The sequence below is a fragment of the Panthera pardus genome, unplaced genomic scaffold (genome assembly GCF_024362965.1).
Source record: "Panthera pardus isolate Hobbes unplaced genomic scaffold, ASM2436296v1 HiC_scaffold_21, whole genome shotgun sequence".
NCBI classification, from domain to species: Eukaryota; Metazoa; Chordata; class Mammalia; order Carnivora; family Felidae; genus Panthera; species Panthera pardus.
In genome coordinates this window covers 58,178,598-58,206,290 of record NW_026526777.1, presented here as the reverse complement: position 1 = coordinate 58,206,290, position 27,693 = coordinate 58,178,598, and the positions used below count along the sequence as shown (strand labels likewise).

At 45.7% G+C, this 27,693-nt stretch overlaps 1 protein-coding gene across 9 annotated transcripts in view; it reads right to left on the bottom strand.

Annotated features, from left to right (window-relative positions):
* ADCY10 (adenylate cyclase 10) overlaps positions 1 to 24,732 on the bottom strand; it is a 74,667-nt gene extending 49,935 nt beyond the window's left edge. For 3 of the 9 annotated variants that reach the window (XM_019423661.2, XM_053909345.1, XM_019423669.2), the window contains exons 1-12: positions 24,529 to 24,732; positions 18,548 to 18,753; positions 17,804 to 17,908; positions 16,185 to 16,223; positions 15,869 to 16,012; positions 13,966 to 14,171; positions 11,946 to 12,042; positions 8,471 to 8,559; positions 6,055 to 6,246; positions 2,938 to 3,056; positions 1,383 to 1,459; positions 794 to 983 (exon numbers count right to left, since the gene is read on the bottom strand). In XM_019423661.2, coding sequence (XP_019279206.2) covers positions 794 to 983; positions 1,383 to 1,459; positions 2,938 to 3,056; positions 6,055 to 6,246; positions 8,471 to 8,559; positions 11,946 to 12,042; positions 13,966 to 14,171; positions 15,869 to 16,012; positions 16,185 to 16,223; positions 17,804 to 17,908; positions 18,548 to 18,695 — 1,406 coding nt within the window. In that variant the 5' untranslated portion in view covers positions 18,696 to 18,753; positions 24,529 to 24,732. Of the gene's footprint in view, positions 1 to 793; positions 984 to 1,382; positions 1,460 to 2,937; positions 3,057 to 6,054; positions 6,247 to 8,470; positions 8,560 to 11,945; positions 12,043 to 13,965; positions 14,172 to 15,868; positions 16,013 to 16,184; positions 16,224 to 17,803; positions 17,909 to 18,547; positions 18,754 to 24,528 lie in introns of those variants that run through there. The other 6 variants (XM_019423651.2, XM_053909344.1, XM_019423656.2 and 3 more) reach the window with 5 other exon arrangements.
* Positions 24,733 to 27,693: the final 2,961 nt, after the last annotated feature.

Sequence of the window (27,693 nt, the reverse complement as noted above, 5' to 3'; positions counted from 1 at the left end):
CGAGTGCCTACTATGTGCCAAGCCCTGGGAGTATTAAAAATGAACAGGAGATAGCTACTATCATCAAAAAGCTCATAATGTGTATCAGATCAGCAATCATGATGGGTATGTGCTAGAGTTACAGAGAGGAGGAAAATGCTAAGTTGACTGTGGTTGTCCCAGTAGACAAGGGTGGGGGAGGGGATGGGGAGGACACTCTATTTAGACAGCCCAGAGGAGAGGGCACAGGAGGAGATACGGCTGGAAAGGCAGATGGCTGTATGTCATTTTGAGGGATTTGAACATTATCATGAAAATGACTGGAAGCCGCTGAAGGACTTTAAGTTCCAAGGGGATCCCTACGTATCTAAGCTGGGCTTCTGGGGAACAGATTTCACTAAAGACCGAGAGGAGGAAAAATATCTCACACTCTTTTAGCCCCGTCCATGCCTGGCACATAGTTGGTACGATCAGTAAATACTTAATGGTTGGCCGCTGGGTCCATCTGGGTCCCAAAAGATACTCAAATGAGGGGTTCTCTGTTCAGTTTGCACCACCTTTGAAGAACCACCCTTAGATTATCAGTAGTGAGGGCAGGATGGGATCATACCACTATCGTGATGCTATACTATCAGTAAGATAGAGAAGGACGAAGGATTTGGGAAATCTGGGCCTCGTTCTGGGGAAGGAATCGGTTTCACTTTCATAAATTGCCTTCAAATCGGGCACGGGTGACTGATGGTTTTGGCTATCCTAATTTTCCCACTTCTTTACTAAAAAAAAAAATACCGCAAAATCAACGCCCCACACTCACACTTTCTCATTCAGTCCCAAACACTGGTAGACGGGTCCGGGGTCCGCAACACCTTTCATGACTTTCTTTGGAAGCTCTTTGAAAAAGTAGGCTGGGAGGTTGCTGCCATTGTAGGTGACGGAGTCACAAGTCACGGTTCCTGGGTAGTACATCATCATCCTGGCAGCTATGTTGACTTTTTGGCCAATCACTGAAACAGAAGGGAGGAGGGCAAAGGCCGGGGAGAAAGGAGCCATTGAACTAGCAGAATGCAATCTGGAACACACTGTCCCCAAGTGGCATGTTCTTTAGGGACTTTTAATAGGAATTACGAGGAGTAACTGTCTAATGTTCACAGGAAAGGGTTATAAAGGCGGCCTCATTCCATGCGCTTACAGCCTCTACAGATCCCCGCGAACGACTACTTATTTCTGATACGCATGCACAGCTCAGAAACCCACACTTTGCAAGCAACGAGCTGCCAAGGGGCAAAGCTACGTGGCTGGGCTCCAAGCTTTCAGAGGGCAGGGCCCCTGTCTCGCTTAGCTATCCTTCCTCCCCCAAGGCCGGAGGACAAGGCGAGGAGAGAGGAGGAGTTAGCTCAGCGCACCTGTGTATTCATGCCTCACAGAGTGTCCGACGATTCCGCAGAAGACGATCCCGCTGGCCACGCCGATGGAAACGGTACTGGCAGCCGGGAAAAAGCAAGAGAGTTGTAAGGGAAAGGTACTGAGCGGAGAGAAAGTGGGGAGGGTGGGGACACGATGACGAACGGGGCAGGGGAACGGGCAGGGGGGCAGGGAGGCGTTTCGATAGGTAACTGTCTTCCCTTGTGGGGAGTTTAGGGCGACTGCCCAGGGCCCGGACGTGCGAAGGAGGCACAGCTTGAGACGCAGAACTAAGTTCTCGGGAGTGACAAATCACTTCCCTTTCCTGCTACTTTTCAATACCCATCTGAGCCACTTTTCTGGAAAATAACCTCTCACCACCGCAGGTGGACTTGAATTGCTGACACCGTAAGCATTGTAACCAACTCAGCGATGTTTGTTACGGCGAGAAAAAACAAAGTCACGGAGGAACTCAGATGTAGTGTGTGGCCGTCAAAAGCTAGCTTAGTTAATACATGAGGGTGGCTGCATAGATGGATGACGAGGGGCTGACGTGGCAGAAATGCTTAGAGCCAGGGGGGTGGTACCTGTTAAAGTAGAGCCCCGAGTTGGGGACATCGGGGTGCTCGGGCGAGGCAAACCTGAGGGCCTGGGCTCTTAGGCAGCCCGGGCTGGGGATGCTAAACCTGACCTTCTTAACAGCTTAACTGTGAGTGGATCATCTTGAGATCGGATCAGTATATAAATTTCCAACCCAAGGACTCATTGCATCTCTCAGTTATTAAAAATCAACTCAAGGGACACCTGGGTGGCTCAGTCGGTTAAGCGTCTGGCTTTGGCCTACGTCATGATCTCGTGATTCCTGGGTTGGGGCCCCGCGTCGGGCTCTGCACTGACAGCTCAGAGCCTGGAGCCTGCTTTGGATTCTGTGTCCCTCTCTCTCTGTCCTCCCCTGCTCATGCTCTGTCTCTCTCTCTCAAAAATAAATAAATGTGAAGAAAAAAAATCAATTGAAGGGGTACCTGGGTGGGCTCAGTCAGTTAAGGGTCCCACTCTTGGTTTTGGCTCAGGTCATCATCTCAGGGTTTGTGGGTTCGAGCCACGCATCGGGCTCCGTACTGTCAGCACAGAGCCTGCTTGGGATTCTCTCTCTCTCCCTCTCTCTCTCTCTCTCTACCCTTCCCCCACTCACTCTGTCTCTCAAAATAAATAAATAAGCTTAAAAAATTTTTAAAAACTCAACTCAAGTCTTCCATATGGTGTTGAGATTTCAACCTCTACCAAGAAGCCAGAGCATAGACAGGCAACCCAAGTAGGTTTTCTTGCAAACCTGCTATGTCTTGACTTTTTAAGAGTGTCCTTTTCTGCATTTTGCCTTCACCATCCCTCTATGGCTGCATCACGGCTGGGTTGGCCCCGAGGAATGAGTCCGAACAGAAGGGCTTCCAGTCAACGACAGCCCTCTCCTTCCCTCCTGTCCCCTGACCGTTTGTGCCATCTCCCCATATGCTACGAAATGGTCAGGGTCCACCAGATGGGAACAGGGTCAACACTCACTGGATTTTGTGAACCTGAGAGCAGAAGTCAAATATATCCATAGCACTTTCCAAGGCATGAGTGACCTCGTCAGGAGCCTTTTCCCCAGGAAAACCAAAGACACAGAGGAAGGAGCAGCCCTGTGAGGGAGAGAGTCAGCACACACAGCTGGCGGAGGGCCATCTTTCAACTGAACCAGCCAGGGGCGCCTGGGTGGCTCAGTGGGTGAAGCAACCGACTTGGGTTCGGGTCATGATCTCGTGGCTCGTGGGTTCGAGCCCCACGCTGGGCTCTGTGCTGACAGCTCAGAGCCTGGAGCCTGCTTCGGATTCTGTTTCCCTCTCTCTCTGCCTCTCCCCTGCTCATGCTCTGTCTCTGTCTCAAAAATGAATTTTAAAAAACATTAAAAAAAAAAAATTTAAACTGAACCAGCCAGAAGGCTACTGGAAGGAGGGCAGCAACACTCACTTTCTGAGTCACCCTTGATCATGATTTCTCACACATCTATTTTATTTTTAGTAAACGTCCTCTGACTTCTAGCCTGAGGAGGGCTTGCTTTTCTCCAGAGACAATGGGTTGTGCTGGGCTATTTGTGGGTACCCACCTGTCTCTCCCCCTGCGGCCAAGGTCTTACCCTACGCGCTGCTAAGTTTAAATCTGAGAAAACAGCACAGAGCAGTGGAAAAGGCACCCGCTCTGCAGTCAGAAAATCTGTGTTCTCAGGCCACTTCGCAAGTGTGGGGACTTGGGTAAGTCAATTACGCGCAGCGAACTTCAGTTTATCGATCTGCAAATGGCTATGACATAGACCTGCGAAGGTCGCTCTGGCTCCTAAAATGAGGGTTCTATGTATATACACATACACAGGTATAACTTTGCAGACTACTTTACAGCATGTGTATACTCTACATAGTATATTACGTGTATCCTGTATTTTGTATAGAATGTAGACTTTATTATTTGTATTTTTTAATGTTTATTCATTTCGTGAGAGAGAGAGAGAAAGACGGAGCGTGAGCAGAGGAGGGGCAGAGAGAGACGGAGACACAGAATCCAAAGCAGGCTCCAGGCTCCGAGTTGTCAGCCCAGAGCCTGACGCGGGGCTCGAACCCACGGACTGTGAGATCATGACCTGAGCTGAAGCCGGACGCTCAACCGACTGAGCCACCCAGGCGCCCCAAATATATACTTTACAGTATATACGCTTTTATAAACTTAATGTTATATATGTAAGTTTATATGAAACATTATATACATTTATAATGTAAACTTGGTACACAGTTACACTTTGTGAACTCTAAAGTTCTTTTCAGATATTGTTATTATTCTTAGGGATAATGGCTTAAACTGAGAGTGCTTTTTCTTGGCATAGACTTAACTGTTCCAAGCAGTATTAAACTCTTTGCAATCTTAGTATCAATCACTTAAACAATTACCTGCGTCAGATGCTGCTGTCTATAAGAAAAGAGCATAATAATTAAAGGATGATGGGCTACAAATTTCAGTCTGTATACGTGACATATCCTGATGAAAGGCAAAAGAGAACACCTCGAATCCTTTTTTTTTTTAATTTTTTTTTTTAACGTTTATTTATTTTTGAGACAGAGAGAGACAGAGCATGAACAGGGGAGGGGCAGAGAGAGAGGGAGACACAGAATAGGAAGCAGGCTCCAGGCTCGGAGCTGTCAGCACAGAGCCCGACGCGGGGCTCGAACTCACGGACCGCGAGATCGTGACCTGAGCCGAAGTCGGCCGCTTAACCGACTGAGCCACCCAGGCGCCCCAACACCTTGATTTCTTTAACCCTCTCCAAAAAGAATCTAAGTGTCAGATCCTAGTTGGCGCTGGGTTCTATCTTGATGGGATAAAGGAAGCCCTGATTCAGGTCTGTGCAAAGACTAGAGGGTAACCCTTTCTACCAAATGCTCAATAAATGCTCTCAAATTAGTGAATGAGTGAATGTGGGGCAGTGACTTAGTGCTCTGCTCTTATGATGCAAAACACTTGAGATGGGGAATCAATTCTCCTAGCACTTCTGTGGTAATTTGGTAACCACATCGTTTTTCTCTGAACCTATTAAGAGCAGATTAAAAGGGGCACCTCGGTGGCTCAGTCTGTTAAGCATCCGACTTCGGCTCAGGTCATAATCTCGCAGTTTGTGGGTTCAAGCCCTGCATGGGGCTCTGTGCTAACAGCTCAGGGCCTGGATGGAGGCTGCTTCAGAGGCTGTGTCTCCCTCGCTCTCTGCCCCTCCCCTGCTTGCACTTTCTCTCTCTCTCTTTCAAAAATAAACATTAAAAAAAATTTTTTTTAAAGGAGCAGATTAAAAATATCCAGAAGTAGAGCACCTGGATGGCTCAGTTGATTAAGTGTCCGACTCTTGATTTCAGCTCGGGTCACGATCTCACGGCTTGTGAGTTCTTGGGCTACGCGCTGACATTCGAGCCTGCTTGGGTAATCTCTCCTTCCCTCTGTCTCTGGCCCTCCCCACTCACACACACTCCCTCTCAAAATAAGTAAATAAACTTAAAAAAAACACCAAACACCCAGAAGCTACAGGTGCCCCTCCGCCCTACTCAGCCTCCCTCCCCCTGCTGAAGCGGGAAGGGGAACTGGAGGTGTAGACGCGGCAGGTAGGGAATATTGGAAACAGGCTTCTGGAGCGTGAAAGTTACCAGACACGTGACCTAAAGTCTCCAGGAGATGCATTATACGCTGGGCTGGAGATGTGCACATGGCAAGAGCTGGTCGGGCAACAGTGCTTGAGGGCAGAGACTGGGGAGGCGGACTGCCTGGGCTCGAATCCGGCCCACCACCTACTAACGGGATGGTCATGAGCAAAACTGAATCTCGCGTTGTCTCAGGATGCTCATCTGTAAAATGGGGACAACAACCACCACACCTACCTCTTAGAGTAGTCCCGCGGGAGGAAATGAGTTAATGCGTGTAAAGTATTGAGAACGATGGGTGGCACACAATAAGGGCCATATCCACCATACAAGCTATTTCCAGAAGTCCAAATAGAGACAGATATTTTTAGGTGAGAAGTGTCTGTTCTCTCCCTCTCACCAACGTCCATAGGTGTGAATGCCAACTTTAACTTATTGGTAGGTTTCCGCCCCTCAGTTCACAATTTACCTTGTCAAACATGAAGACTTTGTTGATTTGGCCTCGGGAGACCCTCAGGACAGAATTGATATGCACACAGGCATCCTGGATGGCCGAGCCGATGACTTCTGCCTTGTCTTGGTCCTTAAACATCAGGTTCACGAACACAATGGTCACAGGGCGAAGCTCAGACAGGTAACCCCGAAGCTGTCTGTCATCGATCTGCAGAGTTGAGAGCGGCTTTCTTTAGCCCGGATCCTTGGCAGTGGATTCTTTGTTGCAACCCCACCCCCAAGAAGGCCGCTGGCCTTTTGCGATCCTCTGGGGAGCTGAAGTTACCGGAAGGCACGACATACAACATGGCGGAGGCAGCCCAAAGTCGAGCAGATGGAGATCTGCTCTATCAAAATCTCTTTCAACGTGAATTCACAGACTTGCTCATTTTTGGCCAGCAACCACATCCTTGCCCCAACTGCTAGCTCCCTAGGGCCAGTGGGAGCCGTCACAATAACAGAGACAAGCACTGTTCCTTTTGGCTCCCCTACAATTTAGGGATAAGAACAGCCTATTATGTAATCCCACCTGGTACGTTCACGGCCTGGGACCTTCAGGAATACTTTCACATCCTACCCCACCTTATCCTCAAATTAGATAAAATAGGCATTATGATCCTCACTTTACTGATTAGATAATGGAGACGTGGAGAAATAATGTCCCAGAGTCATGCAGAACCCAAATCTCCGGGCTCCTAGTCCGATGTCCCAGTGACAACACGCCCCTGCGTCTCTGGGGAGGTATGTATGTCATTCGGCTCCCCTCTTCCGTCCACGCCCATCCACCACAAGCCCGGGGAAAGGAGAGTGTTCCCAAATCATGCCTGCCTATCATGATTCTTGAATTTTGTTAAGTTGCGTGCATGGCAAACCGATGGGGGAAAATTACTGCGCTTTCTCCCTCAATAGCACAAAAGCATCAGATCCTCCGTTGATAAGATAAAACATACATTCTAGGAGGTACCTGGCTGGCTCGGTCAGTAGAGCACGGGACTCTTGGTCTCAGGGTCTTGTGTTTGAGCCCCACGGAGTGTATTAGAAAAACAAAAACAAAACAAACCCCCAAACACCGTATCTTCCGAACGAAAGGAACTGCGTATAGGAAACCCAGCAGTCATGCTTCCTAACTGGATGGCACAGTCCTGGTGTCAGGTGATTTTATTCTTTTCCTAAAAGAATAACTTCTAATGAGTTGATACGACGATTTCCTTTGATTTCTCAGATAAATCATTGAATAAGAAATCCATATTAAATAAATAAATAGTATTCAAGATTAAACCCGGTAAATAAATGAGCTGAAGATTATTCTGTCGGACCGGGCGATCCTGTTTTGCTTGGAAAAATCCAACCACTGCATCTCCAAGGATCTCTGTGGTTGAGGTGCAGGAAAAGCCTTGGTGCTGTTGTGAAAGGTCTGTCTTCCGCCTCCTTTCAGCCCCCGTAGCTGTATCTTTTCACCCCACGTTCATCATTCCTACCCACAAGTCCCGGAGTCTATCTTGTAGCCCCTTGCCATAGACCTTGCCCTCAGCTGGCTGCAGCTGAAGAAATGTAATGTGTTGTATCTCTTGGAGGCAGAGAGGGGAGGGCTTTCTGGAGCTTCAGAAATCTTGAGGAGTCAAACAGCGCAGGGACTGGACGTAGTGCTTCTAAATTGGACTGAAGGGGGCGGGGTGCGTTCTGATACCGTTTCAACTCATTCTATGAAGGCAGCTGCCCCCTGTTCAGTCTTGCCCAAAGATTTCCTCCAGGGCACAACTGCATTTTGATGGAAGTAAGGATTAAAACACTCATATATTAGGAACGTGGGCAGCCTGTGCAAAAAAATGTAGGATTCGGATAGAACGAGGTTCAAACCCTGGCTACGTCTCTTACTTTATAACCTTAGGAAAGTTCCTGGTATCCTTCTGGGTCTCAGTTTTCTCACATGTAAAATGAGGATAAAGATATTTGGCAAGAATTGTGAAGAATAAATACACGAAATAGCAGAATGCCTGGCATATGGTGAGTGGTGAGAGAGTTCTAATTCACGTGAATTAATACATTTAAGAGAGCCCAGATCTAGATGAACACAAAGGGAAAATTTTAGGGGGTGGGGGTAGTTCTGGGCATTCTCATTGTCTGTATTGTTAACTCTCGAAGCTCAAGATCTTAGGTAAGTGACTTAGAGAAACATGGTACCAATGTGAATTCTAGTGAACAATGCCTCCTTTAACTCTTAAAAGTATCCTGATCTGAAAAACCAATGTGATACTCACCTACACATGGAGAACGTTGGCCCCATCTCTTTTTAGTTCAGTGAAATATTTTACTAGCTACTGGTCTTCTTGATCTTTCCAGTTGTCCAGGATCCCGGACACCCCAAAAGCCAATAAATTAAACTGCGAAAATACCTGCTTCAATATGCTTTCCATCACATACTTTTGGAGGGACAACTCTAGCTCAGGATCGGACTCCAGCATGCACGCAAGCCTCAGGAGGTCTAAGAGAGCAGAAGGAGGGGCAGGATCAGAAAAGGAAGTATGGTCTGCAGTGCTGGGGACCGGAGTCTCCTAGTCCCCATTCCCTCGGACAATGGTCTTTATGGTTCAGTCAGGGGACTCTGGGATACCTAGCAGCCAAGCAGAACCAAGGGAAATCCAATGAGGATTCTTTTTTTTTTTTCTTTAATTTTTAAAAAAATGTTTTTATTTTGTTTTTGAGAGAGAGAGAGAGATAGACTGAGTGCGAGCCATTCTTGAATTTTGTTAAATTAAGTACATAGCAAACCAATGGGGGAAAATTATTGCATTTTCTCCCTCAATAGCACAAAAGAATCAGACCCGCCATTGACAAGATAAAACATATCTTCTAGGGAGCACCTGGCTGGCTCAGTCAGCAGAGCATGGGACTCTTGGTCTCAGGGTCTTGAGTTTGAGCCCCATGTTGAGCTCCACGGAGCCTACTTAAAAAAACAAAAACAAAACAAAAAACAAAAGCCCATATCTTCTGGACAAAAGAAGGAATTGTGGTAAAGATTCTAGTCTGGCTGGAATCCCATGTGAGTACTGGAAATTAAGAAGAAATGATATGAAACAGACTGTGGAGAGAGGCAAGGGAGCAGGAATTATAAAGGTCTAGGCTACTGTAGTGGCAATGGTTATGGAGAAGTATGTGTGCCTGTAGTAAAATAAAGACTTTGGCTGGTATTTGTTCCTGGTACCTGGGAAGTAACTTCTAAATCTTTGGACTTTTTCAAGTAATGGGATTGTCTTTGTTCATCATGGTGGGCCCTTTGGACCACAGATGAATTTATGCTAATGAGGTCTCAGGATTGGGCTAGTTGTGCTGGAAACACCAACCATGTGAGGAAAGGGTGGGGACTTTGAGCCATGTGATATGAGCCTGACCTCTGACCCCTGAAGAGGGCAAGGGGGCCGAAGGTTGAGTTTAACCACATGGCCGATGATTCAATCAACCATGCGTTCTTAATAAAACCCCAATAAAAACTGAACACCCAAAGCTTGGGTGAGCTGTCTTTGGTTGGTAATCCTACAATGATGTACAGGGAGGGTGAAATATCCTGAGGACACAGAGGCTTCATGTTTGGGGCTCTCCAGATCTTACCCTATGTGTCTCTTGATTTGTCTGGTCCTGATTTGTGTCCTTTACAATAAAACTAAAATCATAAGCATAGCACCTAAGATCTGTGAGTCACTCCAGTAAATTATTGGGAGCACTGGGGGGGGGGGAACCCCTAGATTTATAGACAGTTGGTCAGAAGTGCAGGTGGCCTGGTGATCCCGGAGCTTGATGCTGGTGTCTGAAGTGAGGAGAGTCTTGGAGAGAACGTAACCCATGAAATCTGTGCCGAGTCCAGGTGGTTAGTATCAGAATCGTATTGTGACACCGCAAAGCGCAAAATCAAGCCTGAAGGAGCCCTTTACTGAAGGCACCATTAAGATCTGGGAGATGGGATGAGGTAAAGCTTAAGGAGTATCACTGGACTTTCTCCATCTCTGGAGATTTTGGGTTCTTGGCCTTTCCTGGTCAATTTTCCTACCGTTTCCCCCCTACCCCACCTCCTGCCCCATTACATTGTACAGCTTAGTACAAGTACAATCTACTACTCGTGATGTTCAAAATATTTATGACCCGGATGTAGATGACGAAAAAGAAGGCTGATTCAAAGATGTTTCTGGGGCACCTGGATAGCTCAGTCGGTTAAGCGTCCGACTCTGTTTCGGCTCAGGTCATGATCTTGCCCTTTTGTGAGTCTGAGCCTCGCATCGGGCTCTGCTATGACAGCGCAGAGCCTGCTTGGGATTCTCTCTCTCTCCTTCTCTCTCTGCCCCTCCCCTACTCACGCTGTCTCTGTCTCTCTCAAAATAAATAAATAAACTCAAAATAATTAAAGAAAATATGTTTCTGAAGTTTCTGGTTTGGAGGAAGAAACGATTCCTAGGGAAAGGTAAGTGGCTCAGTGTTCAGACCTTGTTGACCTACATTTCTAGGCCCAACATGGAGCTGCTCCAGCCTGTGGTACCATGTCAGCAAACTGAAACTTCAGAACTTTCAAGTCCCCAGAAATGCCCCACTTGACCGGAAATGCAGTCCGTCTAGCCAGGCAATCCCCAAATGCCAAGCCAACTTCTTGGTCTTCTCACCCCAAACGAGGTTGACTATGTGCCCCACCCCCCCATCAGATATTTTCTGTCTGTCACTTCCTTGTTCTTTATTCTTTCTCTTATAAAAGTTTCTTGCCTTCCACCCCATTTTGCGGGTCTCCACAAGGAGACTGTCCACACTTCATGAAGCATCGAAGTTTGTTTGCATCACCCAGATTGTCATCTTTAACCATTTTTTAACAACGTGTTAACGTTTGAGTACCTGTTTGACATCCAGTGAAAATGACCCATGGGCAGTATTTTTAGGAGTCTAGAAATCGTGACAAAAGTCTGGGCTGAATTCCGGCACTTGGGGCTGGGTCTTATGTGGGGCAAGAAGCTTGCAAAACCATGAGTAGTGCCTCCTTAAATTTCATGCCCTAGGCTTCCCTTTTTCCTCACCCTAGTCCCAGCCTGCTGGGAGTCCTAGGGAAGTTAAGCATGGATACGTAGAATAGGTCTCCAAAATGTGAGCAGAGAAGACTAGGGGGTCAAGGACAGATCCCTAGAATCACCAACATTTAAGGAATGGGAAGGAGGGTAAGCAAAGTCACTGAAAACAGGTGGCTTAAGGTGTAAAAGCAAAACTGGGAAAGAATATTCTGGAACCCAAGGGAAGAGAAGAAGGTATGTCCATAAAAAGAGGGTAACTGAAGGCCAACCAGCTAGGATGAGGCCTGAAGAGAGGTCATCTGCTTTGGCAAGTTTGATGGTCATTGGTGGCCTTGACCTAAACAGTCTCAGTAGACAGAAGAAGTGGCTAGCAGCTAGACATCAGGGGCTCAAGACGGAAAAGTAGGTGAACACTACCATGCCACCCCCGAGGCATATGCAATTTTCACCCAAGTTTATTGGGTGAATAAATAAATGAGAAGATAGGAGGAGGCACAGACATATAGATCACTCTTCTGAGAACTTTGGTGGTGAAAATTAGGAGCAGAAAGTAGGGTTTATAGAAGTTTTATTTTTCCTTTTATCATGCGGCAGACTTGTACATGTTTAGAAGATAAGGGAGAAGAGTCATTGCCAAAGCAGAGAGGGACGGCCTGAGGAGGGTTATACTTGGAATCACGGTCATGAGGAATGGGAGGAAGGTCCCCTTTGTGGACCGCTGGGAGCTGTACTGAGGAGGCCGGTCGCTTATAATAGAGCCCTTGGCATTGGTTAAGACCCTACTGAGCACTGGTAGAGGCCAAGGCTCTTGTCCATGGAGCGTACTCACTTTTATGGTCACCAGAAGGGTAATAATCCATGAAAGTCATACACTTGGTGAAAAATTCATCAAAGTTAAAAGTAGAAGGCGGCTTTAAGAAATTCACCTAAATGAAGAAAAAAAAGAGAAGTTTTTTGGTTATTCTGAGGATTTTCTGGTCCTTTGAATATAATTGCTCAGCACAAAGGGCAGGGAGTATGCTCTTAAAATGTCCAGGACATGGTAAATGGAGATTGGCATACTGAGACAACCGAGATCTATAATTTGGATACGATCACACTAAAAGTCTCTCTGACTAGTCCTTAAGATCTCAAATCTTCAGTGTATATACAGAAGGCCCCAGCAGGGGGCTCACCCGCGTGCTTTCCCACTCTTAGAATTTCCTTCTTTTTTTTTTTTTTCCTTCATAACATTTCAATTTAAGTAAAACCCGGCAAAACTATGTATCATTTCTTTCTTCTAAGTATAAAAGGACATAGGGGGTTGATGCCCACAAATGTAGTGGGGAGCATCACCAGTAAGAAGATTCATACCAGGATCAAGAACCCCATTGGTACGATACATGGAGAATGGTACAACCTCATTTTTGTAGTATTCTTGTCTCCCGCCCCATGTGAGCAAACCCTAGTCCAATAATGAGAGAGTGTCAGGCAAAACCAAATGGAGGGACATTCAACAAAGTGGCCAATATACTCTTCTTAGGTGTCAAGGTCACATGAAGGCCAGGAAACACCGAACTGTTAGAGACTGCAGGAGACTCCATAAAAATGACAACGAAATGCAGTGCGAGATCGTGAAGAGAAACCTGAACATTCCACCTAGGGTATTAGCGGGAAACCGGTGAAGTCCAAGTAAGGCCCTCAAGTAGAGAATAGTATTGCATCGATGTTCATGTTTTCTCGTTTCGACAACTGCACTCTGATTATGAGAGATGCTAACATTTGGGGAAGCTGGGGAAGGGGTATACGGGAACTATTAATTTTGAACTTCTCTGCACGTCTAAACTTAATTAAAATGGAAACAATTCCAGGGCGCCTGGGTGGTTCGGTTGGTTGAGCGTCCGACCTTTTGATTTTGGCTCAGGTCATGATCCCGGGGTCATGGGATCGAGCCCCGAGTCGTGCTCTGCCCTGAGTGTGGAGGCTGCTTAAGAATCTCTCTCTCTCCCCCCTCCCCAACTCACCTTTCCTCTCTCTCTCTCTCTCTCTCAAATAAATAAATTAATTAAATTAAAGCAAAAAAATTTCTAAGGGTATCCTTAAGGAATGATGGCATTAGATGGGGAACGGGGCACCGTGAGCCAGCTCGGTCACGCATCCCGGGGGACACCGCGGGAGGAGTGACGGTGTGAGGGCCGTAGAGCGATGCACAGTGTAGGAGAGTCTCTCGCCTCGGCCAGCAGCTACCCGGACCCTCCCCCTCTTCTCCGTTGGCCCTGCATCCATTCCTGGTGCGGCTGGTGGCACGGCCGTCCTCCCTGCTACACACGCTCAACGTCCAGTGTCGCTGAGTGACCATATCCCAAGGACAATTCTGCTTATAGTTGGTCTTCAGCTTCACCGCAGTGTCTGCGATGAGGCAGGGCTGTAGGGCGTCTCTCTTCCCTCACTAAAGGGCTGCCCCTCTCCCTCCACCCCTCCCCCTTAGTGATCCCTCGCCCTGAGTTAGAAGGGTGCTAAGTAGCGACACCTCCGACGACACCCCTCTGCTCCTAGGTCGGCAGGGGACCCTTCCTGTTCCATAAGCAAGGGCACTGGCACACCACAGGCCTCCACACCCAAAGTCCGCATCCTTAGCACAGAGAAACCTAATCATTTCCTCCTGAATGCTGGGCCTTGGCTCCTGGCCTGAAGCCTGTAAGTGTAACTCAGGCTGACGCATCCGAGAGTCTCCAGGCCAGGAGCTTCATGGGACCAGCCTTCCCAGTGGTCTTCCTGACGGGGTGGTATGGGCGGGGGCGGGGGGGGGGGCGGGGACAGCCCTGGCACAGACCGATGGAACTTTCTGCAAGCAGCAGAATCGTACCTACCTTAACTGCTCTCTGATCTGGAATCCTCTCAATTTCGATCATGCTCCGGTCACAGAGCTGCCAGCAGTTTGGTGACAGAATGACATCGTTCATCTGTGCCATGTTCTGGGCAAGGCGCACGTCGTCCACCGCCTGACCGATCACCAGAAAGAAGTTGCGTGTCTCGTCTCCAAAGACCAGCATGGTGATGTGGCCAGCAGCCAGTCCTGGCAAGAAGGCCCGCACAAGAATTTCCGGGTTATTTCCCAGCGGCGCTGGTTCTTGGAACAGTCAGAATCGACCTCCGAGCAAAACGGAGGTTGTGAAACTTTACGCAGGAATCCGAGAATGCCTCTGTGGGCCCAGACCTTCCAAAGCTCCTCTCTTGTCCCACGGCTAGAAAGTCAGCTACTAGTTTTCACCTGTCCTTGAAGCTTAACTCTCTAGAAGGCCCGATCAGTCCCCAAAGTTATTTTCTTTTCTTCAATGTATTTGTACTTAACAGCAGAGAACAACTTTAGTAATTCCTTTTGGAGAGGATTTGCATTTTATCAGAGATTGAGGCTTTCATTGAAAAAGAAACCAGGGGTGCCTGGGCGGACCAGCTGGGTAAGCATCCAACTTCGGCTCAGGTCGCGATCTCACAGTTCGTGGGTTCGAGCCCCGCGTCGGGCTCCGTGCTGACAGCTCAGAGCCTGGAGCCTGCTTCAGATTCTGTGTCTCCCTCTCTCTCTGCGTCCCTCCCCCTCATATTCTGTCTCTCTCTCCTTCAAAAATAAATAAACATTAAAAAAATTTTACTTCAAAGATAAATAAACATTAAAAAAATTAATGTTTATTTATTTTTGAGAGAGAGACAGAGTACAAGTAAGGAAGGGGCAGAGAGAGAGAGAGAGAGGGAACACAGAATCTGAAGCAGGTTCCAGGTTCTGAGCTGTCAGCACGGAGCCCGACGCCAGGCTCGAACCCACGAACTGTGAGATCGTGACCTGAGCCGAAGCCGGATGCTCAACCGACTGAGCCACCCAGGCAACCCCCCCTAATTTTTTTTTTTTTAAAAAGAAACCCTCAGGGTTGAATCTCAGGCAAGAGCCGGAGGGGAAAAGGTTGAAGAAAAGGAGTAGGTATTTTGACAGTCAGGTGTCCCATCCCAACAATGTGCCCTCTGTTTTTAAGTTGAGAGTTAAAGGTTTTGGTACCAGAGCAACAAAAGACAGAATGTTGCAAAATGTGACAGGTACACAAAATGTACGTATGAACGTATCAACTATAAATGATACATTATATTTATATATATATATATTTATATATATATATATTTATATATTAGGGATAGTTCACTAATTTGGATGTAAATTTAAGAAAATAAAAAATAAAATACATTATATTTATATATATACATACATAAAATACATACAAAATAAAAAATAAAATACATTATATTTATATATATACATACATTTATACATATAAAAAATATAAATACATTATATATATACTTATATATTAGGGATAGTTCACTAATTTGGATGTAAATTTAAGAAAATAAAAAATAAAAATAAGTGATACATAGTTCTTTTAAATGACTATCACTGACAGCGGTAAGACCTGAGAACAACAGCAGTAATGGTAATAATGAAGAGTATTTCATGGAGTGGTTATTCTGTGCCAGGTACTATACTATTTCAATTTACTTTTCGTAAGAGCCTCTGAGGTAGATCTTAAGATTCGCCCAAGTTCTAAGGGGTAAATGAGGTAGCCAAAACTCATTCTGGTTAGCTTAATTCCCAAGTTCAGGACATGATAGGCGGGCTGAGCCACTGTGTTCCACCCCATTCTATGTCTTCTCTTGGGGAGAGAGTTTCCTCGGGGGTCAGGACCCATGTCCAGATTGCTTTAGCGTCTCCCCTTTCTCAAAGCTTACCTATCTTGACTCGGACATCCAGGCCTTCTTCGGACTCCTGAGTCTCGAACAATCCGTGGATCTCCAGGCTACATTTAATTACCACCGTGATAATGTTTTTCAGTTGCCTTCGCTCCACCTTCCACAGGGCGAGTAGTGCATCACCTTGAAGAGACAGATACACGGAGGGCTCCTGCCCCGCCCTGCCCTGGCGATCAGTTGTGTCTGGGGATTCAGACTGTTGTGTCTGAAGTCTGCGTAGACACTCTTCAAACATTCCTCAAGGCGCACCTCAGCATTCCTTCCTTACCCCTCCCATCTCCGTGAGCCCCCCTACCTGCAAATTTTAAGATGTCTCCTCCAAAAATCAACACTTCTGAGAAAAGAAGAAAACAAGGTAAATCACACTCCAATTCCTTAAAGCTAGTAAGAATTCATTCTTCATCCGTGGAATAGAAATTAGCTCAAGAGAACATTAGTTCAGAGTCTAAACTCATGCTAAAGATGCCTGAAACAAGTCACTTATACCCACTGAGGTGTTTCCTCAACTGTAGAATGCACACAGAACGAGACTAGGACGTGGTCTGTTTCTGTGAATGGGAAGAGACAGGAAGGCAGGTGGGGTTTCTGGTGAGGTCTGAAGACAGTGAGCTATGCCCATGATAATGGAGCGCTTTCTCCTGATCAATGGAACGCTTGAGTGGCACGGGCAAGTGCAGGAATGACAGGACTCCGCACTGCAGTGAGAATCAGGAAACCGGAAAAGCACAACTAAGGTCAGCTTGGGTGTTATTACCAACTTGCATTTTGTTTACGTAGGCTTTACAAGAGACGTGGGCATTGTTTTCTCCTCTGTGTGTGTGCCACAAATTTGTTGAGCACCGCTGTGCTGAGCGGGATGCAAACCGGAAGTAGATACAGTTTCTGCTCTTAAGGAGCATGAACTTTGGTCTAGTTGGGTGCCATTAAGATAATACTGGAGAACGTAGAGCCCAGTAAGACTAGACCCTGAGTTTACCTTAATGGAGTAAGACTTTTTGCTTCATGAATAGTTCAGATGAAGAATACACACAAGATGGCCGGCAGAGGTTGAAAAGTCAGTTGTAAGTGCTTCCGACTCCATCATTAGAAGACAAAGCACTAATAAGTGAGTTATAAATCACTCACCTGTTCATACAACATTCTCTTAATGACTACGGTGGGGTTATGTCGATGCTCGCTTTTTTTGAGTCATTGAATATAACTAAAGTTCTTTAAATTTTTTTTTTTATTTTTTTTTAACGTTTATTTATTTTTGAGACAGAGAGAGACACAGCATGAACGGGGGAGGGGCAGAGAGAGAGGGAAACACAGAATCGGAAGCAGGCTCCAGGCTCTGAGCCATCAGCCCAGAGCCCGACGCGGGGCTCGAACTCGCAGACCGCGAGATCGTGACCTGAGCTGAAGTCGGACGCTTAACCGACTGAGCCACCCAGGCGCCCCTTTAAATTTTTTTTTTTTAACATTTATTTATTTTTGAGACAGAGAGAGACAGAGCATGAACGGGGGAGGGTCAGAGAGAGAGGGAGACACAGAATCTGAAACAGGCTCCGGGTTCTGAGCGGTCAGCACAGAGCCCGACGCGGGGCTCGAACCCACATACCGCGAGATTGTGACCTGAGCCGAAGTCGGAAGCTTAACCGACTGAGCCACCCAGGCGCCCCTAACTAAAGTTCTTTAAAGGTAATCTCTATTTCAGTGTTTTAACTGGTCCAAAACATTCTGTCCCTCAGTCTGTGTTAGTGAGGCTTGATCACGTTCCTTCACTCGCACGATGTTAGTTTCCAAAAAAAGACTGGTTTCATACACATTTCATGAGGAAAATAAAGGTAAGTGTTCTGTCAGGCTATCACCAAAAAAACACAGGGAAACAATGAATTAAACGTACGTAAGTCAGAAACCCGTGGGGACACTTACTCTCGACTATTGCGCTTATGTAGTGGTTGAGGATTTCCACCAACTGCTCAGCCCCTCGGTCCATGTACATGGCTGTGCTGAACTTCTCAGTCATTGCAGTAAAACCTGTAAGAAATGTCCACCTAGTTTCCTAGGCTGCCTGGAGGAACCAGACAGAGGCAAGACAAGAGGAACTCATTGGAGAGCACTGGGCTCCAGCTCTTCAGAACGGGCAAGGTTTCTTCTCAGTGATCGTCAGCAGCCCCCCTTGTCTATGCTTATTATCTTAGGGGTCAGGGGAGGATGCCAGCTACCTCTTGCCTCCGAATTTCTCACCTTGCACAGGGATGGCCGCAATTCCCTTAGCTGGTCTAGAACTTCCATCCCATGGTATTGAAAACACACAACATGTAAACACTTCTGAAGAGGGGACCAGTTTACCGTTAAGATGTAAACAACATCTGGAGGACCATTTCCTGAGGTCAAGTTTGCCTGGGATATGTATGGGGCTTGGGGACTAGAGTCAGTGCTGTCGGGACACTGGAGTCTAAAGTTCCAGGCATGGGACTGGGACATCTCAAAGGTTTTCCCATGACTGGACGTGTTGGGTAAGGGGAGACAGGAGGGCCAGGTACACAGGCTGTCCCTCTCCCTCCTGTTTTCTGCGTCGCGATAGCCGTAATAGTGCAAAAGCTCAAAATGGGCCACCCCACTCTGCAATCGAGCTGCGCGTCCACCCACATGAAAGATTCCCTTTGTGCTTGCCTGAAATATCAACAAACATCAGGACTCCATCAAAATAATCCACAGAGGGTCGCTCTGGAGAGAAGTCTCCATAGACGATGAGGTCTGGTAAATGCGCGGCTATTCTGACGATGGCCCGGTCCTGGGATTCTTCTCTTCGAGTGCTCATGTTCAAGGCAAGTGTTCAGGAGTTTATGGTCACAGCAAACAGTCCCCAGATAGACCTTCTGGAAAGAAAAGCTGAGAATGGAGGACATCTGACATATTCATTTACTCATTTTCCTATTCTTTTTTCTCCACCTGCGTTGTACTAAGCTATGAACGACACTTATTTAAGCGACTGAGTAGTGATGATGCCTGATGTGTGCGGTCATCCTTGAAAAGGGCCACTTTTCTATTCTGAGTACCCCTCACACACTGGGCCGCCAACCCTGAGCAGCTGTTACATGAACGAGCACCATTGCAAACAGGATGGGGTGAAAGAGGGCAGCTGAATGAGTCCATCCGTCTTCACGAAGGGATGAGCTGGTCAGTGTGCGAGTCGTGTTGCAGAGGGGCCAGCGGCACTTTTCACTCAGTCTACACCCCTTGTCCTTCTGTCCCCATGGGTCATCCTGCTCTCTCCCTCCCTTTCGTTCTCTCTTTTCTCTCTCCTTTTTGAAAATTAAAAAGTGTGGACGTGGGTTTTGTGGGTGGATATTTATACAAAGGTGAGCGGCAAAGTATTACATACAAGCAAGAGATCAAGTGTATTTAAGGCACAGTCGTAAATAAACAGAGGAACGGAATTCAAGGCTGTGTGTGTGTGTGTGTGTGTGTGTGTGTGTGTGCGCGCACACACACACAAGCACAAGGTTTTAAACTGTAAGTAAAAGGAAATGTTGAAATTTCAATCCATTGCCCGGTTAGTTCTAAGAAGACTAGAATTTCCCAAGGCCTTCCTTTAGCTGTTGGGGCCAATTAAATGTTCATGCCTGGATGTTGTAAAAATCATGCTCTACCACGCTGACGAGAAATAGCATACCCAACATTTTTTCAGAGCAATCCAAGTTCCTGGAATAAGTGATACAGAAAAATAAAAGAGCTTAAAAAAAAAAAGGGGGGAAAAAAAAAAAGGAACTGTTACTGACCATCAGGGAGGAACTGATTAGTAATTTCAACCAGACATACATAGGTCATATTGGGGTACGTGAGAGCATTAGAAGGAAAAGTGAGACAGTTTTTTTTTTTAAGTTTATTTATTTTATTTTTTTTTTTTGAGAGAGAGAGAGTGTGTGAGAGAATGTGCACGTTTGCACATGAGTGAGCGGGGGGAGGAGAAGAAGGAGAGGGGGACAGAGGATCTGAAGCAGGCTCTGCACTGACAGCTGAGAGCCCAATGTGGCTCCAACTCATAAACCATGAGATCATGACCTGAGCCGAAGCTGGATGTTTAACTGACCGAGCCACCCAGGTGCCCCAAGACAGTTAATATTAGTATTTTTAGCAAACTTTAAAGTGTCTGGAAAACCTCTCAAACTGAGCACTAAATATTAGGTATTGAATGACCTTTAAAAGGAAAAGTCAAACTCAGTTGTTAAGAAGTGAAGAAAGATACAGAAATGTGTAAATAGGGTTAAAAAATTAAAACATTCAGTAAAAACCACAGCATGTACCAGGAACAATTAGTAGATCACATTAAGTCAAATAATTTCAGATAGTGAATTTGATAAGTGTTATATGAACTTACAAGAAGGGTGGGAGAAGACTGAATTCCAGAATAAACTGAGACTTAGGAAAAATGCTTAAGAAAACTTAGAGGGAGTTTTAAGCTTTATTAAAAGCAAAGAAATCTTTAAAAGAGGAATAAGGGCAAAGCTTCTGCCTTCTTCACTACAGAGAATTGAAAAGTGTAACAAATATTGCTAAGAAAGAATTGAACTCCAAGCCAAGAAGGTAGTGGTAAAGCACCCAGGCATTAAAAAAAAATTTTTTAATGTTTATTTATTTTTGACAGACAGGGACAGAGACAGAATATGAGCAGGGGAGGGGTAGAGAGAGAGAGAGACAGACACAGAATCCGAAGTAGGCTCCAGGCTCTGAGCGGTCAGCTCAGAGCCCCATGTGGAACTCGAACCCATGAACTGTGAGATCATGACTCTAGCTGAAGTCGGACGCCCAACCAACTGAGCCACCCAGGCACCCCAAACACCTAGTCATTTTAAATAAATTCAAGGAGCCAGCCCCAGATAACCTATAAACACAAATACTGAAATACTGGACAGATGTAATCTCAAGAACAAGAGAGGAGCTGGAAAACTGGAGGTGGGGACATTCTCTTCTGAATTTCAAAAGATGAGGCTACAGGGGCCCCTGGGTAGCTCAGCCGATTGAACATCTGACTTCGGCTCAGGTCACGATCTCACAGTTTGTGGGTTTGAGCCCCATGTCGGGCTCTGCGCTGACAGCTTGCAGCCTGGAATCTGCTTTAGAGGCTGTGCTCCCTCTCTCTCTCTCTGCCCCTCTCCGCTTGTGCTCTCTCTCTCTCAAAAATAAATAAACATTAAAAAATTAAAAAAAAAAAGATGAGGCTACAGAAAACATAGACTGGTAAATATAATGTATCAGTCAGTATAAGCTAGGCATGCTTCGTTAACAAATACTCCAAAATCGAACGTAAAGAAGGGCTATCTCCTGCTCATTTCTTGCTTGTGCTACGTATCTTTTGTAGGTCATCTGAGGCTTTCCTCTAGTGATGCCTTCACTATGCGATCCGGGCTGGGACATTCTGGATGTCAAGACAGTGGAAAGAAAGGATTCAAGGGACAGATTCATTCTTAAAGTGTCCTCCCAGAAGTAATATATTTCTCCTTCCACTCACATGACCTTGGCCATGAATTGTGAGAACACAATTTCAAATAAGTGAAGTGCAATTCTACCATGTGTGACAGAGCTGGCACATTTGTGATAATCCAAATATTTGTTAATACATGAGCACGTAGATAAGCAAGAGGGATTTAAAAGGAGTCAAAATGGGGCGCCTGGGTGGCTCAGTCGGTTAAGCCTCCGACTTCAGCTCAGGTCACGATCTCACGGTCCGTGAGTTCGAGCCCCGCGTCAGGCTCTGGGCTGATGGCTCAGAGCCTGGAGCCTGCTTCCGATTCTGTGTCTCCCTCTCTCTCTGCCCCTCCCCCGTTCATGCTCTATCTCTCTCTGTCTCAAAAATAAATAAAAATGTTAAAAAAAAAAAAAAAAATAAAATAAAAGGAGTCAAAATGGATTCAGAGCCAAGAGCAAAGTTATTTCCTTTTTTGAAGTTATTGAATTTTTAAGTCAAGAGAAAGCTGTAGATAAAGTATATCTTGACTTTAAGAAGATTTTAATGGCCAAATTGCTCACATCCTTACGGGTAAGACACAACATTTTAGGAGGATAAACACATAGTTCTCTGTTAATGCAGTTAACAATCCTACCTAAAGGACACTGCTTTGTGTTGTAGTGTCCATTCAGAGGGGAGCCTCTACGGGCACGCTAGAGCACATCTTTAAAGATGTAATTGGAGAGAGAGCCAAGAGAACTGAATGACAGAATCAGGATCTTAAAATGTCTCCATTGACTAAAATAATAATGAAATTTCAGAAGAATAAAGGCAAAGTGCTATACATAGAATTGTAACAAAATCAAATGCATAGGCACATGGTACGAAAACTAGATTTATCGCAAATTCCATGTTATCTCTTAAAAAACATTTTTATGGGGCGCCTGGGTGGCTCAGTCGGTTAAGCGTCCGACCGGCTCAGGTCGTGATCTCACGGTTTGTGGGCTCGAGCCCCGTATTGGGCTCTGTGCCGACAGCTCAGAGCCTGGAGCCTGCTTCGGATTCTGTGTCTTCCTCTCCCTCTGCCCCTCCCCTGCTCATGCTCTGTCTCTGTCTCAAAAATAAATAAAACAATAAAAATAAATAAATAAAAACATTAAAAAAATTTTTAAACAGTGTAAAGTCCCCAACTGAGCAAACTTGGAAAGTGCTGGACTTCCTCGCGAGGGGCACAGCTGCCTTGCCTTCCAGACTGCAGTGAATCTTATCTTTAATGGAAAGATGATTGCTAAGAGTCCATTGTTTTAAATAAGTTGATTTGAGGACTTGGGCAGGTTTTTTTAGGTTTATGATTACCAGGCAAGGAAAGTAGATTCATTTGGCCACGAAAATGACAAACATATGAGGAAAAACGGAATAAGAAAATGATTTGTCCGTGGGCTGAAGAGGCAAAGACATCTCAAATGAATCCCTGAGAGTTTTTCTTGGGAACGTTCATAAGAAGACAACAATTTCTAATTTAGAAGGCTTAGATTAATATTTACTCTGTGACGCATACCACATTTTAACGTATTGATAGGTGGCCTCAAAACAGCACTGTGGGGGGCGCCTGGGTGGCTCAGTCGGTTGAGCGTCCGACTTCAGCTCAGGTCACGATCTCGCGGTCCGTGAGTCCGAGCCCCGCGTCGGGCTCTGTGCTGACAGCTCAGAGCCTGGAGCCTGTTTCAGATTCTGTGTCTCCCTCTCTCTGACCCTCCCCCGTTCATGCTTTGTCTCTCTCTGTCTCAAAAATAAATAAACGTTAAAAAACAAAACAAAAAAAACCAGCACTGTGGGGTAGGCCCCACTCCCATTTATAGATACAGAAACTGAAGTTCAGAGAGATTAATTTGCCTTGGTCCACACTGCTGGAAAGCCCAGGTCTCTGGGATTTAAATGTCCACGTTGTTTCTATCACACCTGCTACATCCCATTTGTGTATGTTTTATTTTTGTTTTTGTTTTTTAATATATTATCAAATTGGCTTACATACAACACCCAGTGCTCATCCCGACAAGTGCCCTCCTCAATGCCCATCACCCATTTCCCCCCCTCCCCCATGCCCCCAAGACTGAAAGAGCAAGCAGGCGGCTGAGACCCCCAAAGACATACCGAGAAGGAGTTTCGTGAAAGAAAGGAGTGTGCACTTCCATTCTACTCAAAACTCAGCAGTATCACAAATGAAAATGAAATTAAAGGTCAGTTATATCCATGATGGTTTCTCTAAATACACCCTCTAGAAACTTCTATAGATTTCAGCTTTCATCCAGTTTTTCACCACTCTGTAAAACCAGGTTTTACAAGAGTCCAAAGAGGAGATATTCTGAACTTCAAGGGATAACATCGTGAGGAAAGCTTGCCAGACCACTCTAGCCAAGGCAACTTGTCCTCTGTGCTATTAGGGGCACTTAGAGTCTATAAATGTATTAAATGTGCCTTATTTCCTATTTAAATATCCTTACTTATCTATTGCTCTCTTTACGTCTTCCTGTGCATTGTAAACTCCTCTGTTTTAGAGACCCTGGTCTACGCGTCCCCGTTTCTTCCAGAGCATCTTCCTACCACCCACCCTTACACGGTAGGCACTTGCTATGTGAGGAGGCTATCGGGTGAGTGGTTGTAGGAGGTAAAGACAGCACACATCCAGGATAAACAGGATGAGGCCACATTTAAGATCTCAAGTTTCTTTTTTTTTTTTTTTTGACGTTTTACTTATTTTTGAGACAGTGAGAGACAGAGCATGAACAGGGGAGGGTCAGAGAGAGGGAGACACAGAATCTGAAACAGGCTCCAGGCTCTGAGCTGTCAGCACAGAGCCCGACGCGGGGCTCGAACTCACGGACCGCGAGATCATGGCCCGAGCCGAAGTCGGCCGCTTAACCGACTGAGCCACCCAGGCGCCCCAAGACTTCAAGTTTCTAACCTTACTTAAAAGCCTGACAGAGATATATACATCACGATTATCTATCTATCTATCTATCTATCTATCTATCTATCTATCTATCTATCTATCTATCTACCTATCTACCTACCTACCTACCTACCTAATCTGGGATTCCTAGCCCAAGGATTCCCCACTTTCCTCTAAGCTCCAGTATTTGTCTTCCCGGAGGGCAGCCCTCACCTTTACCTCTGCAACCGTTCTTTCTACTGACATGCCACATACCTCTTCTTCCTCCAAGGCTGAGGAGAAGCCAGGGCCTGGATCAGGTACTAGATCTTTCGGGGGTGCATTAAACAGGAAAGGGGTCTGGGCGACATTATTCTGAAGCCAGCAGAAGGGCTGTGTCCACTTAGAGCTGACCCACAAAATGACAGTTTTGTCTAAAAGCCGTTTTCCAGGCCACACCCTCATCAGAAGGTCATTGTTTCCCCGCTCACTGACCCTGCTCCTGATTGGCTGGCCCTGCCCTCCCCTCCCCCACCGGTCCCAGTGACCTATTGCTCCTACAGGGACTGGCTCTTTCTGGTTGGCAGGTAGGACAAGTGGGGCAAGGGTCAGGGAGACTGATATGACCCCCGAGTAGTTTTCACGTCTCTTTCTCTGACCTTGTGGAGGGTGGTTGAAATTAGGCAATAGTTTGTAGGTGGTTATTATAAAGCCACGGATCTCCAGAATAAGAAATACCCAATTTGGTTATTGATTATGATTTACCAGGACTAGGAAATTTACCAGTTACAATGCATTCAGTACTAAATCTTCAGGCATTTCTGTGAGGCAGATTTTTGTGTGAAGAGTTATGTACCTGTCTTTTTTGATCGGTTAAGTGCACGCTTCTGACCTCATTTACCCCAAAGGTAACTTGTGGCCCAACGTTGGCACTGGATTTGGGTTTCTCAATCCAGTATGACACCGGCAAAATCTTTTAAGTGGGTGGCATATTTTCCAACAGCTTACATCATGTTTTGATTTCCTAGCTGTTCTTACATATGTCATAACTACACTTAACATTTAGTGACACGTACGTAAAACTTGAATTTAAGAAAGTTGAACTGAAAAAGCAAGGAATCATTCTCAAGTAAAGCCCAGCCCTCTAACTGAATTTACTGTGTGCTCCAAAAAGTTGTAAAACACAGTTGTCTTGACGGAGGAAGAGATTCCTTTAATTATGTCTGTCGAGAAAATTTTCTGAGGTCAGTTGTGGAAACCGGTCTTAATATAATTAGAATCATACCTCATATAATTAAACAGACCCCTTAGGGAGGAAGCCCTGTTAACATCAGTGTTTTCTATTTGTGTTTCATTATGTAAACAAGCTCCTGTTTTGCTTCATGGAGAGGAACCTGGGCTCCCAGGTCAGGCCAACCTTTCCTGATTGTTTGCACAACTTTAAAGACAGACAATCTGTTTACTAGGCAGAAATGAGTCAATGTTGCTTTGAAATGAATGCCAAACCACAAGAAGATTAGGTTAAAGAATTTATCTTGAGTATCCGCCACCCTGCCTCTGGGTCCCCCACGCCCCCCACCCCAAGCAGCTTTAACCTGTGGAAGTCTTAGAAATTCCAATAGTCACTACCCCAGAAGGTGTGCAAATAGGGGTAACATGGTCCACCCTTTTTGCGGGTATACTTTGGTCTAAGAAAGTACTTTTGGGGTCTACCTTCAATTAATAAGCTTACCGTCTTCTGAAACTTACTACACTTAATTTTGTGTTAAAACGTTAGTTTGATTGAGCTTTACAACAGTCTTATCAAGTAAATACTCTCCTCACCCCATTTCACTCTTGAATATACTAAAGCCCAGACACAAAGGTTAATAAGGTTTCACAGTTAATATGTAGCAGAGTTGAGCTGAAACACCCTGGGAACTCACCTAATGAAGTTTTGGGGACCAGTTAGAAATTTTGATGTAGAATTCAACTCAACAGGACTGATCAAGTGATTTGCACCACTGTGAAAAGTACTTCTACAGAGCTCAGTGCCTACATTGGTAGTGAGGACTTCTGGTATATAAATTCTCCTAGGTTTTCGAAAATAGTTGTGAAACCGGTCAGTGGACTATGTGTTTCCAATGTCAGCAAGAGTTAACTAGACTCTCTTAATTTTTAGGAGTCAATAATGGGATGGATGAGAGTTCTGGGGCATAAATACAAGGATGAGCTGATGGTCTGTCCATGGAACTTCTGAGAACCAACAGGAAGATAACTGTGATTGTACCTAAATGCTACAATTAATTTGACGAAGTGGGGCTTAGAAGAACCCAGTTAGGAAAGAGCAGGTTTCAATGAAAAAAAAAGAAACATCACTTCAACATATATATTTTAATAAACTTTTTTGTGTCTATGCCATATTTCATAATAGATGTTTTTCTTAAAGGTTTAACCCTAGGAAACATACACACGTGCTCACACATGCCAAACTAATTCGAACAGCATGGTTTATACAAAGAAAGCAATAATGGGGCACCCGGGTGGCTCAGTCAGTTAAGCGTCCAACTTTGGCTCAGGTCATGATCTCACGGTTTGGGAGTTCGAGCCCTGAGCTGGGCTCTGTGCTGATAGCTTGCTTCGGGTTCTGTGTCTCCCTCTCTCTCTCTGACCCTCCCCTGCTCATGCGTGCTCTCAAAAATAAACATTAAAAAAAGAAATTGGACTCTGCAGGACCTCTTTACTTCTGTGTCAAATTCTCTAATCCTTCCTCCTCGAAGGTGGATTACAGGGAAGGGATGAGTGATTAAAAAGTGCAAGGTTTTCACCGATAATTGCCTCGGTCAGTTAAATATATTATTTAAAAAGTTCTTGGGGCACTGGGGTGGCTCAGTCGGTTAAGCGTCCAACTTCGGCTCAGGTCATGATCTGGTGGTTCGTGGGCGAATCCATGGTGTGGAGCCTGCTCGGGATTCTGTCTCTCCTCTCTGCCCCGCCCCCACTTGTGCGTGCGCACGCGCTCTCTCTCTCTCAAAAATAAACATTAAAAAAAATGAATAAAAAGTTCTTTTTGTCATTGCTTCTTCAAACTTAGAAATAACTTGCTTTGCTGATTCCTTTGACTACAGTTCTGCCCAGGACGGGCTCTAGTAGGATTTTCAGAAGGAAGCTCAGTACTCCAAACTGGAGCTCCATTCAAATAGGATATTGATTATATTTCTAGCACGGAGTAGTCTATGTCCAGTCTCTCTCTTCAAAATGGGGACAAAGGTCACACATGTTTACACAAAGCTGACTTGGGGCGCCTGGGCGGCGCAGTGGGTTAAGCGTCTTGATCTTGGCTCAGGTCATGATCTCGTGGTTCAGGAGCTGGAGCACTGATGGCGTGGTGCCTGCTTGGGATTCTCGCTCTTCTGCTCTCTGCCCCTCCCCCGCTGGTCTGTGCGCACTCTCTCTCTCTAA